We start from the raw sequence: 20,910 nt of genomic DNA, 5'->3' as shown, positions 1-20,910 counted from the left end.
AATAATCACAAATTCACTGAAAGAAAAAAAAGTATGGAGAGATCCCATACACTCATTACCCAGTACTGCAAAGTGACTATCTTTGTAATGAGAAGACAATACCAAAACCAAGCAACTGGCCTTGGCACACACAGAGCTCATTCAGATATCACCAACTTTAGAGTCACTTGTGCCTGTATGCATGCATGGGTGAGCAATAACCTCCATGCATAACTTATTTTGGCCTGGTAACAAAGTTTGACCACCTGGAAGGCAGGCACCTTAATTCCGTTTAGGTTCCTTGGCCTCCCTGCTTTCACAAACAATTGTTTTAAAGACTTCCTCTATGTACTTTAAGCACCACATTGATGAGGTCATAAGTTTTTGTTTCAACCAAATATGATTGACAAATATAATTTAAGAAATTCATGAATTCAGGAAGACTTCTATCCTATTTAACTTTTACTGATTCTGTCATTCCTTTTTCCTTTTCAAAGTTCCAAATCTTTTTCAGTTATCATTTTCTTTTTCTTTGGAGAAGCTCCGCCAGCCTTTCTTTGAGGGTAGGTCTCCTGGAAATAAATTCTGTCTCTCTTCATGTAAGAATGCCTTTATTTCCCCTTCATTCTTGAAGAATACTTTTTTCAGATATAGATTCAGGACTGACAGTTCTTTTCTTTCACCATTGGAAAAATGTGCCACGTCTTTCTGGCCTCCTTGGTCTCAGGTGAGAAATTCATCCTCATTCAAATTAGTGTAATATCTGGATGTTTTTAAGATTCTTCCTTTGTCTTCTAAGTTTCACAAGCTTAATTATGATTTGCCTTGGCATGGATTTCTTTGAATTTGTCACTTTTGTGATTTCCCAACTTTTCAAATCCATAAGCTGTGTCTTTTGTCAAATTTGGGAAGTTTTCAGCCACTATTTCTTCAAATACTGTTTCATCCCTATACCCTTTCCTGTCCTCAGATTCTAATTACAGAAATTTAGATCTTTTGTAATTGTTCACAAGTGCCTGAAGCTCTGTTCGCTTGTTCCCAGCCTACTTCTCTCTTACTCATATTGAGTAAATTCTTTTGTCTGTCTTCCACTGACTTGATCCTCTTACAGCCCCACTGACAGTAACTCTCTTTTTTAGTCCTATGATTTACATCTTCTTCTTTATGATGAGTACATGTGCTTTCTGAGATTTTCTAATTGTTTTGTTTTGTTTTGTTTTGGGGCTATTTGAAATTCCTCACTGAGAGCTTTGTTTTTTTTTTTCTCCCTGCTTGGTATAACAAGTGATTTTCAATTGTCTTCTGCACATTCTGAATATTATGACAGAAAACCCTGGATCCCACTAACACCTGTTTTAGTAACTTTGTTCTGTTTTAGAGAACAAGTGCTGATGGGCTTTTCTGAGCTTTGGCTCTAATGACAACTTGGGCTTGGAGCCCAGGTGATCTGTTTCAGATACCATGGGGTGCCCACTCCTTCCCTGCTAGTTTTGCCCAAAAGGCAGAATGCACAGCCCTAGAAGAGGTGGAGGGTGGGCCAAAATCAAGAAGCCACACAGGCAGTCAGCTCTGGGCCTGTCCTTCGGGTTTCAGGGAAGAGTCTTGAGTCCCATCCTCGGCCTCTGCTGAAGGGTCCACTTTTGCAACAGGGAGTCTCTTGCTTTTCCCATAGCTGGCCATCTAGTGATGCTAAAAACTTCAACATCCTCAGGTCCTGTTCCTTTTTATCAGTCCTGCCTCCATTTACCTCTCCTCTTGCATTTTACCAAACGTAGCAAGAAGACTCCAAGGTGCACACCCATCAACTCCTCAGCCACAGCCAGCCTCACTTGCTTTCCACATACCGGCAGTACCCAGCTCTGCTGAGCACTCTGTGGCCTCCTAGCAAGGATCAGCCTTCCTCAATTACCTCCAGGCCCTCAGTGGCAGCATTCTGAAATCTAGATTTCTATCAGCCCTGCAGTTGTCTGTGCAGTGAATGATTTCCCCAGGATGCTCCTCTCACATTCTAAGTGCCATCACCACCTTCCCTGTTGCCACTCAGGCCAACCTTGGCCTTTCCTTTCCTGTTTCTGGCCTTGACTCTGATGAGCAGATGTGAGGGAAGAGCCCACCTCTAGGATCTGTCTGGTTGTTGCAGGTTATTTGGATCCTTTTGTTGAAGGACTGGGGCCCCCATTTTCTGACTGGTGCGCATCCTCAGGCTACTCCCAGCTCCTAAATACTGTCACCCTCTCTCCTTGAAATGTGGCTCAGTCCATCTTCAAAGCCAGCAACACCCTGTCCAAATGTTCACACCTTCAAATCCCTCCCACTTACCCTATGTATTGGCTATGGAGAATGTTCTGCTCTCAAATGGCTTATCTGATGGGTCTGGCCCACCAAGGTACTCTCCATTGATCAGTTGTTTGTAGCTATTTCTGTGAAGTCCCCTCACCACCCTATCAGATCAGTGTTTGGTGATGGGAATCTTGGAGAGCAAGCAGTTCATCTTTAGAATTCTGTCTACTGAAGTACGCATCACATCACTGAATTCTTGGAACAACTTTTCAGTAATATTATTCTCAATTCAGATAAATAAACTGAGGAATGGACAGGTGAAGACACAAGTTCACAGAGCTTTAAGTGGGAAAACCAGGGTTTAAAACTCAGACAGCCTCACTCCAGAGCTCACAGTCTTAATCCCTGCATTGTGTCCATGAGAAATGACCAACATCCACGAGCAGGGAGACTAAGGAAGAGGAACACAAGAATGAATGGGAGTGAGATGGGGATGGAAAACAGCTGAGCCCATGCCAGGGCCCATGCTAGGCACACCTATCATCTCACTGAATCCTCACAACTACTCTAAAAGGTGTTAATACTAAAATGTGAGTGAGTCCCAAGTCAGACTCATCTGAACCCCAAGCACAGACCACTGTAACCCACTGTGGTATGGTTCTCACCTTCTGTTGGAGGCCACTGGGATCCTCCAACCCTTGATCTGGCTTAGATCTGTGTCTGAGATCTCAATCTGCAAGGGGAGTCGGGACGCCCAGACAGTGACTTCCACCTGGGAGGTGAAGTGCTGGTGGGTGAAGTTCACTATCGTGTCCACTTTACTTTTCATTTCCTTCCCATTCACGAAAATGGAGTCACAGTTGTTGGAAACCTTTGGGGAAGAGAGAGAACCATGAGATGCACCAGAAAGAAAAGCATAAGCAAAACCTAACAATAGCAAAGCACGTGAGCAATGACAGCTCTGATTTATTAAGACACCAGGATGACCGCAAGAACATGACTCCCATAAAGGGTAATTTGTAGGCACTAATTAGTGACAAATACTGATAAACAGACTCCAAAAAAAACCATTTTGTTACAAAACTCTGATAAGTAAACCCGTAAACATAATTTAATGGAGTTACACAACCTCTGTTGCTTTTGCGATGTGCTTTTTCTTTATCTTACCTTTTTTCATGAACTCAAACCACTACCAATAAAACACCAGGTGCAATTTGTTTCACTCTGGCACCATATTAGAAGATGCACAAAAGGTTTTTGTTACATAAAAACATACTTAACTCAAGCCATAAAGAGGATCTTCTGAAAAATCAAGAGAGCTTTGTACTAGATTTAAAATCCTGATAAATCCATGAGGCAAAGCACTCATGAAATGTGCTAGAAACATAGATGCAATTATTTTTGCCCCATTAAACAATAATTTTGCAGAATAGTGGTAAGGATGTAGCATTTTAGCATGGTCTTTTGACTCGGCGTTTGGAGGCTCCCCCTTTAATTGATCCACTCACAGATTCAGAATTAGACAATTTAAGGCTCCATTTCAATTCACATCTTCAGGATAAGCAAATAAAATGTTGCTGCCTCGTTCTCCTGGCCCATCAGGAAAAACATATAGATGAGGGAAGGGGAAGGAGTAGGCATCACGTCATGAAGAAGAGACAGAAAATAAACCATCAATTCACAACAGAATAACAAAACTGCAAAGGGGCCAGAATCTCATTTTATAGATGAAGAAACTGAGACTACAACATAACTGGCCAGAGGTCTGACAACTTTTTTTAACTTAACAAAATAAGCTTATTATCTTGAAGTTCCAGAAGTCAAAGTCCAAAAATCAATCTTGGTTAAAATTAGCAGACCTGGGTCTGGGGATGTGGCTCAATGGTAGCGCACTTGCCTAGCATGCATGAGCCACTGGTTTTGATTCTCAGTACCACATAAAAAAAATAAATATATTGTGTCCACCTAAAAAAAAAAAAACTTAAAAAAAATTTAGCAGAGCTCTTTTCTTAAAAGTCTTTATCCGACTGGGCACTGGCAAGGCTCACAACTCAACCAGTGATGGCACCACACAGCCAGTCTGACAAGCCACCAACTAGAACCTGACACTTCCCTTCCTCCTCTCTTCACCTCAATCTGGAGCTGCAGCTCAGACCTCTGCTCCAGGCCTCAGAACCAGGAACCCAACTGCCTGCTAAGCATCATCAGGTGATTGGCTCAAGAGTGACATCAGAAATACCAACTTCCACACCCAGGGAAAACCTCCAAGTTATTTGAGACAAATTACCACCCTCCCCTGCAAAATGGTACTAATATAAATGTGCTCCCTGAGGAGGAAGAGGAGGCCTCCAACCACCCACCAATCACCTTTCTGTATGTGATACTTCACCGTAGATTAAAACGAAATTCTCACCCTTCATCCCAGTCACAGAGAAAGAACCTTGTCATTTCCACTTCACAACATCAGCATCATCTTAGGGAATATATAAGTGTATTTCACTTAGGCCACTAACTAGAAGATCAGCTGAAATCACAGTGACCCTGACTGAGTAACCCTGGTCCACAAAGCAATGCAGAGGTAGCCAGAGAGCAACTGGGTCATTTTGGAGTCCCCTTCTGCCCTGTCAGAATGGAGTAGTCCAAAGTCCCCTTCTCTTCAGAATCTGCTCTTCTGAGCAACAAATCTGCCCTGGCATCACAGTGGGTTATTTGTGGAGTACTTTGTGTTGATGTTGTTGTTGCTCATGTGGCTATTCTTATTGAGTATTTTAAGTTCCTGTATATTTCACATAGTAACTTTCTGTCACATTAATCATTTGCAAAAAATTTCCCCCATTCTGAAGGCTGTCTCTTCCCTCTATGGCAAGTTTGCTGCATAGAAGCTTCTCAGTTTGACTAATCCTATTTGTCTATTTTTACTTTTATTCCCTGTATTTTGGGGTCTTATGAAAAATGTCATTGCCCCACAAGATGTTTACTCTGGTTCCTTCTTGTGGTTTCACAGTTTCAGATCTTACATTTGAGTTTCTTACCCATTCTGTTCTCATTGTCATTTTTTGTGGTTGTTTGTGTTATGGGGGATGAAACCAGGGCCTCCCACATGCCAGGCAAGTGCTTTACCACTGAGCTACAACCCCAGTCCTCAAGTTTATTTTCATACCAAGAAATAGAGGTCAAATTTAAATCTCCTCCTAGTGAATATCCAGTTTTTCCAGCACTATTTATTGAAGACATTCTCCTTTCTCCAACATATGTTTTTGGCACCTTTGTTGAGAATCATTTGCCTGTAAGTACATAGGGTTATTTCTGAATCTATTCTGTTCCACTGGGCTGCATGTCCATTTTTAAGGGATAAATTCAAATGGCCAACAAATTCATGGGAAAAAAATCCCTCAACTTAATTAGCCATCAGGGCCATAAGACTCAAAAAATACTATCTCACCAAAGTTAGAGTGGTCATCACCAAAAAGAAAACAAAAAACAAATGATGGCAAGGATGTGAGTGAGAGGAAATTCTCATACATTATTGATGAGAATGCAAACTAATACAGTCATATGGAGAACAGATGGAGGCACTAAAAGTAGATCTACTACATAATCCACTTCTGGGTATATCTCCAAAGGAAATGATATCAGCATATAAGAGATACCTGCCACCCACATTCATGGATGCACTGTTCACAGCAGCTGATATGGAATCAACCCAGATGCTATCAGTGGATGAAAGGATAAAGAAGCTGTGCTATATACACACAGTTGTATATAATGGAATATTATTCAGCCACAAAAGAATGATATTTCATCATTTACAGCAAAGAGGGTGGAATTAGAGGGTATTACATTAAGAGAAATAAGTCAAGCTCCATGTTTTTATACATGTATGTTTTTAAAAGTTAATCTAAATGTTTAACAGTGATTACTAGAGGCTGAGAAGTGTTGAGGGGTGGGTAGTGGGAGATGGGATAATGTGTACCAAAAGAGTTAGATAGCAGTAATAAATTCTGGCGCTCTACAAAAGAGTTGGGGGACAAGTCTTTGCAATGACCTACTATGTTTTATGTCTAACCAGAGAGAAAAGCTCAAAGGCCCTAATTATAAGGTAGTGAGAAGAAAATGGAAATATTAATTGTCCTGATTTGATCAGTACCCACTGTATACATGTATTGAAATATCACACTGTGGCCCATAAACATGTACAATTATTGTGTTCATTTAAAGTTTGAAATGTTTGAGATGAAAATGTTAACTACCCTGATTTGAACATTATGTTCTCTATGAAAGTATAAATTATCACACAGTACACATGAATTTATAGAATTAAAATAATACTGTTTTTAAAAGATGATTCAGGCGATAACCAAAAATACAAGCAACAATAAATGTTGGCAAGAATGTGGGGAAAAAGGTGCACTCATACATTCCTAATGGGTCTGCAAATTGGTGCAACCACTACAGAAAGCAGTATGGAGATTCCTCAGAAAACTTAAAATGGAACCACCATTTGACCCAGCTATCCCACTCTTTGGTTTATACCCAAAGGACTTAAAATCAGCATACTACAATGATGCAGTCACATCAATGTTTATAACAGCACAATTCATAATAGTTAAACTATGGAACCAACCTAGGTACCCTTCAACAGATTAACAGATAAAGAAAGAAGGGCATGGAAACACAACGGAATATTACTCAGCTTAAAGAGTAATAAAAGTATGGCCTTTGCTGGTAAATGGATGGAACTGGAGAATATCATGATAAGAAAAATAAGCCAATCCCAAAAAACCAAAGGTTGAATGTTTTCTCTGATATTCGGATGCTAATTCACAATAAGGGGATGTGGGGGCTAAGGAAGAATGGAGGTACTTGGAATAGTACAGAGGGGAGTGAAGAGGGTGGAGAGTGGAGGGGCAAGAAGGATAATAGAATGAATCAAACATTATAACCCTATGTGCATATATGATTACATGACTATATAACTCTACATCATGTTCAACCAGAAGAATGAGAAGATATAAACCATTTATGTATGATGTGTTCTACTATCATATATAACTAATTAGAACAAATTTTAAGTATTTCTTTAAAAGATGATAGTAGACAGTGGAGCTAACAAGTCTCTTGGCCCCATAATTATAGTTTGAGCTGAAAAGGGCATTTCTTCAAATTTTAGGAAAAAAGAATACTTTCCCATTTTCTCTGTTTTACTTTTTTAAAGGGGAGAAAATAAAGAGCAAAAAAAAAAAATCAGCTATTTTGGGGGGCATGAATGAAGAACTTAAATCTGCATTATTGTACCCAGGAAAGGGAACAATCAGAATATGATTTCTGTTTAGAGCAGAAAAATGGAATGGAGGGTCATGCTCTTACTTTAAAATCCCACGATGCTGACTCAAAGTTAAACCTGGCTGCCATCCATTTAGATACTTAGGAATGGTAACAGAAGTCCTATTACAAAGCAAACCCTCTTCCCATGGGAGCACTACACTGGGGCAAGTGGAGGTTCAAGAAGAACAGTTCCTCTGGAGCAAAAGAATGTAGTCTGCCCATGCCTTGCAGACCAATCCATTGGTTCCCTGCCAATCAGAAGGCTGCAGTGCACATATTAGGAGGTTCCCTTCTGCCCTCACCTTCTGCCTGATGCAAGTAGTTGTCACCGATTGCTAGGACTTTCCCAATCTACCTTTTAGAGTACAGACCTCAACTCTCCTACATTATTAAAAATTCTGGTTCTTCTTTGTCAACTACTTCCCACCCACAACTAATTCCACTTTGGATCACTCTGAACCACATCTCACTGCCAGGAACACTTCATCTTTGGAAACCATGAGAGTTTTTTTCTGTCATTAGAATTGAAATCATAATGCAGTGATTCTGCACACTTTCAGAGCATGTGCAGATTTAACCCTGCCTTGTATTTCAGGAATCGATGTACAACTGAAATGGACAAAATAATTAATTATTTAAAAATGTAAAAGAGTAAAAGAATTTAGCAGTTCTGTATGTTATTATCATTTTTCTCTCCAAGGATATAAATACCCTTTAAAAATGTATGTTCTCCATCCTTGTGTGATTCAACTAAAACAGCTCATTTAATATGGCTTATCATATTGAGTGCTAACATCTGAATACGTGAAAACATACAGGGGCCATATCAGATATACAAAAAACAGAGTTCCCCACTCCAGGGAATCACCAATTTACAGCTGGCCCTGTTACTTATGGGTTCTGTATCTGTAAATTCACGCTTTCTAAAAATTATTTGTAACCCCAAAAGCAACATTCAGAGGACTTTTGTGGTGACTGGTGGAAACATAGACTGCACTGAAAACTCTTGAGTCACCTGTCCCACGCACACACCCCCAGCTGAGTGCTCCCTGTCACTTCACCACCACTTCCAACAGGACCACCGCCTGCGGGGCAGCTCGCCTTTGCCCAGGGCATCACTGTGGGCCCTTCCTGCCGCTCCACACAACAAGCCCCACCGTTACTCCCTGAGGGGTCTGGATGCTCACTTCACCTGTCCAGAATCCAGGCACGAAAAGGCTGCCATATGCTCAGTTTCATGAGGGGGTCGGGGAGGACCACGCCCAGTGCTGCCCAGGGCTGAGGCCACACAGAGTCAGCTGATCCCCTGAGGCATAGGGCCGCTTCCCCACTCACAGGCAACGATCTCCCCTGCGTCCTTCCACCGCTTTTCCCATGTGGACCTTGTCCGCAGACCTCGGGGTCACACAGGCAGGACCCCGCAGGCCACTCACCACACAGCAGCCCTCGGCCTGCACCTCCTGAGTTCTAACACCGCTATGGCTTCCTTTCTCTTCAGGAGACCACGGCGCTCCGCCCACCTCGGGCTCGCTGCCCCATCCACTGATTGGCTAGGAAGGGGCACGTGGTACGACCCTGGCCAATGTCGTGTGAGAAGCCCGCTAGGGATTCTGGGAAAGGGCTCCTTCACAAAGGCACTCAGGAAGTGACCCATCCTTCGACCGGATGTTGTCTCATGGAAATGCAGGAGGATTGCCCCAGGCTCCAAGAACCTCCTGGGAGCTGGCCAGGGCCTGGCACTGTGAGCTGGGAAGGATGGAAGGAACCCAGGTGCTGCCTGGGCCCTGACCCGGAGAGGCTGCTGTACCGGCTCTGCCGGAAGGGCAGACTTGAAGACCTTCACCGTTGTGAAGACCATGTTCATGGTCACCACTAAGATCATGCCAAAGACCCCAGCTCAAGGGCCACTGCTCAGAGGGCCTCCCTTTAGGCTTGTCCACTCCAAACTTCCTGTACCCTTCTGGTGTCCCTCTCCATCTATGTTACTCCACATTCCTCTAATTTGCTGTGCGTGCCCCTGAGTACACACTACTGGATTTCTTTAAGCTTGGTATTGTTGCATGATTTACATTATGTAGACTGCACCAGATTGCTCTGTTATGCTACATCATTTCCTTCTCAGTAGGTATTCTTGGAATGCTCCTGGTTGATTCTTATCCCTGGACTCCACCTGAAGGTAATCTGCCTGTGGACGTGGACCTGTCTCCTCTTCACTCCTCTGGCACAGTGCAGGGCGCTTAGAAAGCATTCAATAAGTAGATGCTGAATGTGTGACCAGGTCACAACCGGTTCTTCTGGGACCTGTTCCTCCCAGGCATCACCAAAAGCAGTGTGTGTCTTGGTGAAAGGGAAACAGGGGCACTTAAAAAGATCTCATGCTGATGGCATAAAGAAAAATGAAAGTAATTTCAAAGGTCATTAGAGAAAACATGGTGAGAAGACACAAAGTAGGTAAGAAAACACAAAGCTGTTACGTGTATGACCTTGGAGTCCCAGGGGTCAATTTGGCCTTTTTACTAGGAACTGAGATCCCTATATATGAAATTACACAGAGTATATGTGTATTGGGGCAGACGAATTTTAGGAGATAACTGATGAGAAATTTATGATGAGATAAAAATCAGTCAGATTTCCATCATTTTTTTTCTAAATGATACCTTCAAGGCTGTCTGAGCCCCAAGAGGAACATTGAAAACCAAATGCTATCAATCCTAATATAAGAAGAACTGAGGACAGGATTGGAAACAGACAACTTGTGTCACATTAATCTATAAGCATGTGTAAAATGGCTTGTAAATGTCATCTTAGGAAACTTGCCTTTAGAGGTTAATATTTTTACTGTCAAATTACACTTTTGCAACTACATTAGTCATGAATAAAAGAGACCAAAGGGGACTCTCCAGATGTAAAGATATCTCCTTGGGAATCTTGTAAGACATAATTTCCTTCATTTTCTGTTTAGGAAAGCAGCAGGAATTTCATCTGCATTACCAGTCCTCTGTGTTTGCCAAATTGTCGACCCATTGGTTAGAGATGGGAGACTGTGCATTAAACCTCTTCCTTATGACACCTCCCCCAACCCAAGAACTGTGCCACTAAGTTAGAAGGAAAGAATACTACAGAATCAGGTAGTATGTTGCTCACCAAATTCACAGAATATATTGAAATTTTATACCAAAACAGACAAAAAGAAAAACCTAGTCAATTGAAATCTGAACCAAACACTTTGTATATACTACTGTTTAGCAAAGTATAATCTAAGGTACAATAGATCCCAAACTATTTAATTTACCTTGAATTTTTGCCAAAAAATAAAAAGGAATAATAGTAGCTATCATGAATTTTTTATTACATAACAATTATTTTCAAAGATTTACTTAGAATCATACCAATTAGACTCTCCAAATATTCTGTATATGAGGTGTTTTGTCCCTATGTTACAGATGGAAAAACTGAGGCCCAGGTTAGGCTGCTTCTCCAGTGATCACAACAGGCAGATGCAGAGTGTGGGTTCACACTGGGGTCTGTATCAGAGGCCTCCTAGGTACAGTGTGTTGCTGCCTTGCTGCACCCCACACAAGGAAAATGTGGCCTTGCCTCCAGAGGACCATAAGCTGATGGGAAAAGGCAAGACCTAAATGCACACATGGGGACCTTTAACCAACCTTGCTGAGATATAATTTATAATTAATATGGTGCATATGTTTAAAGGGTACAGTCCTATGAATTTGATTCTGTATATACCTATGAACCCACCCTACACTCAGAATATTCCTGTCACCCTGAATGCCTCTTTTCCATCCATCACTCCCTGAGTTCCTGGCTCTGTGTAACTGCTGATGAGCTTTATTCACTGTAGAATCACATGTGCACTCTGTGCTTAGGAGATGCCCAGGTCTTGCTGGCTGCATTCGGTCCATCCAAACAACAAGAAGGGGCTGCTGCTCACATTAATTTGAGATGCCCATGACATCTCCTGCCCAAAGAGACTCTCTGTCCCTCATCCCCCACCACTGGACCACCTCTATAGAGGAAAAAAAAGGAAGAAATAAAAAAGCTACTCAAATTGCATTCAGCAAAGCTTAGTTCTACCTTTTTAAACAAGCACTACCAAAATGGTGCCCCTTATCAAGACTATGCCAACAACCAAGGCCCAAGGTTAGGATTTGGTACAAAGCTTAGCATGTACTTGTCTATGGGATGTCTTCATTTAAGCACTTTATCCCTTCACAGGGAATAGTTAAAATGCAGTGCCAATATAGGTTTGTATGAGAGCCCCATATTCACATGCATCCCTCCGTGCCTGGAAAGACAGTGTCCACCTGCTAAGCCCAGCAGCACATGGTGCTGCTAGCATCCTGCACAGTTGTGACCAGGGCCCTAGCTTGTTTTTTTTTTTATTTTTTGAGATGGGTCTTGCCAAGTTGCCAAGGCTACCCTTGAACTTGTGGTCCCCCTGCTTCTGCCTCCCAAGCCATTGGGATTACAGGTGTGTGCCACGACAACTAACTGAAAGTTGTTTTTTTTTTTTTGTTTTGTTTTTTAAGAAAAGAAACTTTTGCAAAAAGAATAGTGTGAACTGTGAACTTGTAAAAATCAGAAGCTAAGAATTTTTATCTCTGAGATTTTAGGAAAAGGGGGAACGTAGCCTCATACCCTCTACTCCAGGTCATAGAAAGGCCCACGCTAGACACCTGGAAGGGCCAAGAGAAGTCTGGACACCCACGTTCACACTCACAGTGAAGATTTCTGGGGAGGTCCAGGAAAACAGACCCCAACCAGGGTCAGAGAGGAAAGCCTGGTGCTCGGGCTGGCCAGATGGCCCAGTCAGTCATCAGAATCCACCCCTTAATTGACTCTGAGCCCTTTCTGGCATGGGAAGTGCTGGTTGAATCCTGGATATAATCCTGGTTCTGGCTGGTCTGAGAAGAAGCCCCTGGGGTGAAACTACAGGGATTCTTACTGTAAATGACTTGCAAGCCTCCTACACATCCCTTGAGACACAGCTCCAACACCACCTGCTCCAGGAAGTCACTATGGCCTGTCAGCCCTCACTCTCCTGTCCCCATTCCACTTTGCACACACGTTTAAAGGAACATTTCTAAATCGTGACCATTGAGGCTAAGGGTCAGGCCCAAACCATCTATGCAGCTGTAGCACCTGGCAGCAGAGTGTGTGTTTGTAAAGTCTCAAGATTAAGGGAAACTTAAGTTCCTGTGAGGTTTGAGCCAATGGCTTCTCAGGCCATGTCTCCCAAAGTTCGGTTGTCTGTGTGGTGGGGTCACCCACTCGGCCATGTCTCCACATCATAAACAACTTGATTTCCCACTGGGAAAGACAGACAGCGAGGCTTTGAAGTGAGAGCAGGAGGAAGTCTGCTGGTGACCCATACCCTCAACCTCCCCGTCCCTCCAAGGATCCCAGAAGGAAGTCACTTGCTGTAGGTTCATAACTTTCACAGACACAGCTTGGTTCTGTCTCCCCAGCTCACTCAGTTTGGGAACGACCAGTAATAGTTCAGTTCTGCCCACCCAGTTTGGCCCCCAGCAGGCAGGTGTCTGTGAGGGGTGGTCTCCTTGCACTAAATGCATCATTTCCTGAGGTACTTTAGAAACAATCCGATAGCTATTTATTTTATGTCCTACCAAGTCTCATGTTCCATACCAGAAGTGGCACATGTGCCAGGCTTGAAGAAATGCTGAAGCAACATCTATAGATAGATTTGCAAGGCCACAATTTGAATTTCAGACAGCTTAGCAGAGACTTCAAGTACTAGACAGTGGAAGAGCACACTGAGCCCACTGTCCTACCAGAAGGCTCTGAGCATGACCAGGGCTGTGCCCTCTGAGGAGCAGCAGGAGCCCCACACGGGAGGGAAGAGAGGCCCTAATTACAGGTCCTAAATAAACAAACAAGCAAACAACAACAAAGCCTGGATTAGGGCTCCATCAAGGGTATCACCCCAAACAGCAGGTTTTCAGTAACAACAAGAAAAACCACAAGACATGAAAAGAAGCATGTCTTATCTGAGACTGCCACAAGGAAATACGACCCACTGGGAAACTTCAGCCTCACTGTCTTCTAACCATTCTGGAGGGTGAGAAGCTTGAGACCACAGTGCTGGCACACGTGGGGACTGCAGGGGTGGAAAGAGTGTTCCCAGCCTGCCCAGCCCTGCCTCCCACTGTGCGCACACCTTCCTCCCAAGGCAGGGCCTTGGGGCATGCAGAGAGGAGAGGAGGGTCTGTCCTCCTCCTCTGCTGGAGGGAATGAGCCCCATCATGAAGGTCCCACCTGTATGACTTCATCTAAACCTAATTATGCCCCAGAGGTTGGGGCATCGCCACGTGGATTTGATGGAAGGACTCAAACATACAGTCCACAGTGAACAGAAAACTGTTACCCACCCACAGGGGGAAAGGCAGGTGCCAGAAACTTCCTATAAGAGCTCACATGTCGATCTTAGCTAAGATTTAAAAATACGGAAAATGTATATCATACAATATATAAACATATATATTGCATATTATAAATAATACATATAAAATATCATATTTTTTAAATAGTAAAAGGATAGTAATATGACAATGTCATAACAAGTAGAAAATATCAGAAATCAAAAATATTTTTTGGAAAAATAAATTCCAGAGATTAAAAGAAGCACAAAAATTGAAACAAAAAATCTTTTAGAGAAGATCAAAATTAGGATGAGGTAGACAGAAAGAAGCAGCCAAGCTGAGAGATTGATAGAGATTATACCCCAAAGAACAAAGGAAAAGATGATGAGAAAAGTGAACACAGTGGAAGAGAAACACTGAGCTCACCCACAGACGTGGACCAAGATGCTAGACGAAGAGAAGGGGAGGAGCAGGAAGTGTTGAGGAAATAATGATTAAAACCATCCAAACATGATGAAAACACCACACATCCAAGAACTCGACAACAAGCAGGGTAAACAGTGAGACAGTCACCTTCAGACACATCTCAGTAAAATTTTTGAAAGACAAAGAGAAAATAATACAAACATCAAAAGAAAAGTTATTCATTATGCAAAAAGGAAACTCAAATTAACACCTGACTTATCAGACATAATGGAACCAGAGGCTGAGGAACACCATCCAAAAGGTTCAAAAGGGACTGTCAATCAAGAATCCTATAGGCAGCAAGATTATTTCAAAATGAATGCAAAATAAATACATTTCTGAAAGTTCTTCAAGCTGAGAGCAAGTTAGCTATATGGTACTTTGAATCCACATTAAAAATACTATTGAAAGTAATTGCCTAATTATAAAAGACTATAAATGCGTATTTGTTTTCCTACTTTAAACTGATTTTAAAAGCAGTTACCTCAAGCAGTATGTATATAATTGTACTGTTGGGCCCAAACCATGTAGAAATGTAATATGATGAACAATAACAGGAAAAAGGAGGTAGGCATGAGCAAAGCTGCACGGAGTGGGAGTCTGACACCAAAGGCTGGAGCCACAGAAACAAACCAAAGGAGCAAGCCAAGATGGCAAATAAGGAGGTTAATTTTAAAATTATCTAATTATGGACCTGCTCTCCTGCTCTAAGCTTCTATATGAGTCATAAATTACATGGTAGTAACAATGCACTGGTATGCTTATGACATATTTAATATACAAAATAATAATATCACAAAGAGGGATAAGAGTTATACGGAAGTAATCCTTCTGTATCTCAAAGGAATTATTACTACAAAAATCTCAACTTGATCTGGTAAGATGTGTACGGAAATCCTGTAGCAACTTCTAAGAAATTAACCCTAAAGTAGTTTTAAAAAATCATTAAAAGAATTAAAATATCACACTAGAAAGTGTTCAGCTAGTGCAAAAGAAATTGGTAAAAGTGGAAGAGAGAAAAACAATAGGAAAATAATATGCAAAAAGTGTACAGAAGAGGTGATCAAATATATCAATAGAATGTTCCTGTGAGTTGGTTTGAAAGCCCAACAGAGAGAGATCATCAGACATGACAGAAACAGGAGGTCCCACTATGTGATGCCTGCAGCAGAGGCACCTATGTCCAGAGATGAACCAGGTGGAGGGGAAAAGGGCAAAGGAAGGAGCTCTGTACACACCACTCTATGAAGCCTACAGCAGCTATCAACGGGAGACAAGTCGATTCTAACAAGAAAGGACATTGTTATTAGTAAAACTGTCAATATATTAGGAAGAAATAGCAATTATAAACATTAGATCTGAATTAGTGAAACTTATCATAGAAAAACATAGAGAAAATACACACAGAAAAGAATTGGTACATTAAAAATAACAAAATAGACATTAGGTGGGCTGGGGTGGTGGCTCAGTGGTAGAATGCTTGCCTAGCATGTGTGAGGCCCTGGGTTCAATTCTCAGCACCACATATAAATAAATAAAAATAAAGGTCCATTGACAACTAAAAATAAAAAATAGACATTTAGTTAGACTGACAAAGGAAAAGGAAAAGAAGACCTAAATAACTAAAACCAGGAGTGAAAGAGAGAACATTATTACGACATTTAAAGAAAGAAAAAGGGATACAGATGAACACTATGAATGGTTGTGTGTTAACAAATCAGAAAAACTTGAAAAAATGGACAAGTTCTACAGCTGACTTGGGGAGGAACCTAAAACCTGAACAGTCCTGTGATAAGCACAGGTGGTATTGGTGATCACAGGAAGAAAAGCCCACGCCCAGGTGGCATCTCAGCGAATTCACCAAATGTTTAAAGAACTGACACCAACCTTTGGCAAACTCTTTCAAATAATACAAGAGAAAAATCTTTCCCAATTCATTTCATGGGGCCACTTTTAGCCTGATACCAAAACCAAAGAAAACTAAAAGTATTCAAGAAAATAGCCAACAGGATCCAGGAATATATAGCAATCTATATGAAGACTGTGCACCATGGCCAGGTCAGATTTGTCAGAAACGCAGGACTGGAGTGACATCAGAAAACTGACTGAGGGAGTGCCCCATACCAATAAGGAACAGAAGCGCACCAGCATCTCAGTCAAAAAAAAAAAAAAAAAAGGCACTTGACAACACCTAAAAGCAACTGTGTCAGGGATGACAAGCTAGGGACAGAAGGGGCTTCCTGGCCCAGATGAGGACACCTGCCAAAACCCACAGCTAACATCAAACTTTGTGGTGACCTTGGCCATAGTAACACACAACACAGGATGCTGGTTTCCTGGGGGCACCCTCCTGCCTCGTGATTGGTTCAGTGCTAGCCAATGGCATGCAAAGGCGTTTGCTGAGGGCTTCTGGGAAATGAGGTCCCCCGGCCCTCCTGTGACCTCTAAGAGTTCCTGCTGCTCTAGTGTCTGTGGTCCTGGGACCTGGGGCAGGACGAGCTGCAGCGGGCTTTTGACCAAGTGTTGGGAAGCCACCTGGGCAGGGGAGAGAGCCATGGAGAAGCCTCTTCCTGAGGGTGGAGGTGGAGGGGTGTGAGGCCAGCAAGTCCTCTGCCTTTGTCCCCAGTTTGCACACCTTGAAGGGAATCAGCACTGACCTCAAAGCTTGTCTTGCCTGGAAAGTGCTTGGGCAGTGGAGGGCTCAGTGACCACTAGGCATTCTGACCACGTGAGTGAGGACACACAGGTTACAAGGCACAGGCTCCACTGAGAAGAGAAGGGAGGGGGTGGGTCATATTAAGGCGGGAAAGTGGCAGAGCCTCAGCTGCAACCAGGAAACATCCCTGGCCCGTCTCTCTGCCTCTTGGCTTCTCAGCTGCCCCTTCTCACTCTGTGGCAGGACTGGCCGTGTCCTTCCAGGCACTGGCAGACACTTTATGGGGACCTCACCTGTTAGAGCGAAGCCCAGGCTGACTACTTCAATTCCTGGGAGGGAGAGTGTGCTGGGTCCTGCTCAGGGGGTGAGCGGCCCTTAGGCTGGCTCCTCAGGGACAGGTCACACAGGGTAGGCATGGCGATCAGCCAGCCCACAAGTGCAAGGAGAAGTGAGGGAAGCAATTACCAGAAAGAAAGGGGGAAAGATAATATCACCCTGGGAAGATGCCCAAAGGTGTCTCCTGTGTTGGTCTAATTAAGTGAACGCAGTTGGCACACTGGCCGCTTCCTTATCACGGTGATTGACACCTTGTTCAAGGGAGCCAAAGACCACCCAAGCAGTGTTTCCCACTGTGTCATCTGTAGGCCAAACTGTACTCTCCCTCAAGTGGCTGACCACCTCTCCCCACCCCTCAAACAGATCTGCACATGTGCCTTTGTCCTTATGGTCCAAGGGGGTCAGAAGGCATGACAGGCTCAGGAGCATCTGTCACCGAGCCTCTCTCCTGTGACCTGGTTATGAGCTCATGAGACCACAGTCATGATTAGGAAGCAAAGCTTGCCCCCCAAGGGCCAGGCATGACATTCCACAGTGCTCTTCCCTGTTCACGGCACCCACTTCAGGGAGGGAACCTTGCCTCCTCTGGGAGTGGGTGCTCCTGGGAGATGTCCCCTCACATCACCAGTTCCCGGCAAGATGAAAACCCTGCCCCATAAGCACCTGATCAGATGTTTGATACTTTGTCCTTTCACAGAATGATGTGGGACATGGAACAGCAAATACCCAAACACCAACAATAAATAAGTCAGCACATAAACATCACAATGTCAACCAGAGCTAAAGGTATGGGTGACAATAAGGAGATGGCAGAGAGGGACTGGGCAGGACTGGGCAGGGGTGAAGAAAAGTGTGGACCACGAGGATGGCAAGGTCCTCTTCACCCTGAATCCGCTCAGCCTCGTTGCCCAGTCTCTCACTGGTCTGAACCATTCCAGGGTTCTTATTGGAGAAATGAAGGGGATTCTTCAAGGACCCTTCCTCCCTTTCACTCATCCCTCTCTCTGTTGCCAAAATCACCTCATTTTCAGTTAATTTCTAAAATTCTCACTTAATAAAATAACGTCCTCCATCGGTGACAGGATAGAGTCCTAGGCTCCTTGCCGTGGCTGGAGTGGCCACCCCGACCCAGCCCCCACCTGCCTCCCAGGCTCACGGCCATCTGGTCTCCTACTCCCCTGCATCTCTGCCTTTGCTGCCTTCTCCTGCCAAGAGGACCTGGCTGTTCTCAGACTACCTGGTAAAGCCCTCCATCACCATCAAGAACAAAGGTAAGCTTCCCCCTGCTCACAAGGAGGCTCAAGCCCCTGTCTGAGCTTGCTTGTCCCCCACACGTGAGTGCTGAGGGGAGCCATTGGTAACTTAGACTATTGCCTGTATTTCCAGATTTCCCAGACTCATCAGTTAGGTCTGGAAACACATTTGAATTTCTAATTTCTAAAACAAAAATGTTTGCAGAGGGGCTCTTGTCTTGTTGATGTACCCAGCAACCCCAGCCCCTTCCTTTGTCCTAAGATCCTGCCTGCAAGATGAGCAGGTGACCCAGGCACGTCCATCCGGCTCCCTGAGGATGCCCACACCACTTGGCCCCCAATCCCACCCCAGCCCGGTTCCCACCACTGGCCCTAGCACAAAGCTGAGGAGTTGGATCATTCTCAACTGGCCAGGACACTTCCTCAAAAGTTTTGAACAGGGAGGGTGAAAGATTCTTCTCCTCCCTCCTTACAAGGCTATACAGATGTGACCTGAGGCTACAACGGCTGTGGACAAGCTGCTCTGGAAGGAGAAAGTCCCTGCATGGTAATAGGGACAGAAGGCATAGTGAGCAGCTCTGTTCTCTGGATGCTGCCATCACCAAGACCCAGGCCTCCCACTGTCTGCTGGGACACCAACACACCCCTCTACTGGGGGAACTAAGTTGGACGTAGCCACTCAGAGCCACTCGGAGCCACAGTCCTGATTAACACACCTTTGCCTCCGCCTCCTGAGACACAGAGCTCAGCTCCTTCTCAGGAGACGGTGGACCAGGCCTCCCCACGGCATGCCTACCAAGGCAGAGCGCACATCTCAAAGGAAGCTTTTCATGGACACTTCTCCTGCACTATTTTGGTTCTATTCTTATAGATGTGACTCTTGGCGAGCTCCCGCGCCCATCTGCCCTGACTCACTCAGAAGATTCCGTACAGAATCCCACTCAGGCAGGCTGTGGGTGGCGCCTGTTGGCAGCCTCAGAAGGGCCTCCTCTGGCCAGGACACCACAGCCATGCTCTGCTGTCGATGGGCCTGGGCCCTGAACTGTCATGGGTTGGGGACGGTCATTGATTTATTAATGATCCATGTTCTGGATTTCAATGACGAGGTGTCACCTCTGAGTCCAGCCTCAGGTAATTCCACCTCAATAGCAGTGGCCCTCCCTATGCCACCCACCTGTGCAGCCTCACGCTCTCTCCACCTTCAGCAGACCAGGGGTCCGGGTTCCATGCAGGACTGCAGTCTGATCACTCGATGCTGCCGACATCTCTCTCTAGGGCTCTGACTCACTCAGTACCCTTCACCACCCTTCACCACGATGTCCTCCAGCCTCACCTGTGCCCTCCCACGCCCTGCACCCCAGACACCCCCCTCCCAATTTAGCATCCTCCGGATTCACTAAATCTTCCCTAAATTCTACAGATCACATCTGTGTGGGCAGCACACAGGTGAAGTGCGGATTCTGGAGTGAGGCGAACCTGGGCTCCAGCTTCCCGTGCCTTCCTTCAACCTGCAGGGCCTGGACACTTGACCTCTGTGAGCACTGGTCTCCTCATCTCTGCAGTGGAGGTAGAAGCAGAGAGTCCCACGGTCCATTATCAGAATGCAGGATTTAGCCTTCAACGCAAAATTACTGAGGATATAAGAAAACCAGCCAAAGAGGAAACAGAGCAAATGATTAAACCAGCAGTTGATGCCTGAGTGAGGAGACAAGACAAATCGACTCACAGGAGGTGGAGGGAGGCCTGGCTGACCAACAGGGATAAACCCCACATGGGACAGATCAATCCCGGAAAGGCCTTCCTGCCCAGGAAAGCAAAGGGAGGTGTGGAAACTCCAGGTACATCCCTTAAAATAACCAATAGGGGACAGTAAAACCTAGGTGACATTCAGGAAGACTGTGCACCCCATAGTTCTCAGACACTGAGGAGCTGGGGAGGGCTCTTGCACCTCGAGGAGACAAAATGCTGGTTGGAACAGTCAGGGGTGTGCCTGCGCCCCCAGACACCCAGGCTTGCAGGACTGTCAGTAAAGCCTCACTGTTTGTGATACTTTGTGTCTCTTGGTCTGTTCTTTGGGTTTGGACAGGAGAGCATGTTTCTCATAGAGGCACAATTCCTGTTATCCAAAGGGGTTACTGTGACCTCTACTTGAAATAGCAACTTTTCTATGTGTGCTTTTTGTCTCTGACCACATGACCTCAGAACTCTGCTGAAAAGA

The 20,910-nt window shown here is 44.3% G+C and overlaps 1 protein-coding gene across 1 annotated transcript in view; it reads right to left on the bottom strand.

The window, feature by feature from the left end:
• Positions 1-20,910, bottom strand: part of LOC308645871 (transmembrane protein 132B-like) — a 52,477-nt gene that overhangs the window by 6,964 nt on the left and 24,603 nt on the right. The window contains exon 3 of the mRNA XM_081288296.1: positions 2,925-3,130. Within this exon, the coding sequence (XP_081144422.1) occupies positions 2,925-3,130 (206 nt within the window). The remainder of the gene's footprint in view (positions 1-2,924; positions 3,131-20,910) is intronic.

This window comes from Spermophilus citellus (genome assembly GCF_964194105.1).
Source record: "Spermophilus citellus genome assembly, chromosome: 3".
NCBI lineage: Eukaryota > Metazoa > Chordata > Mammalia > Rodentia > Sciuridae > Spermophilus > Spermophilus citellus.
Note: the sequence above shows the minus strand (reverse complement) of the source record. Positions and strands in the feature narration are given on the sequence as shown.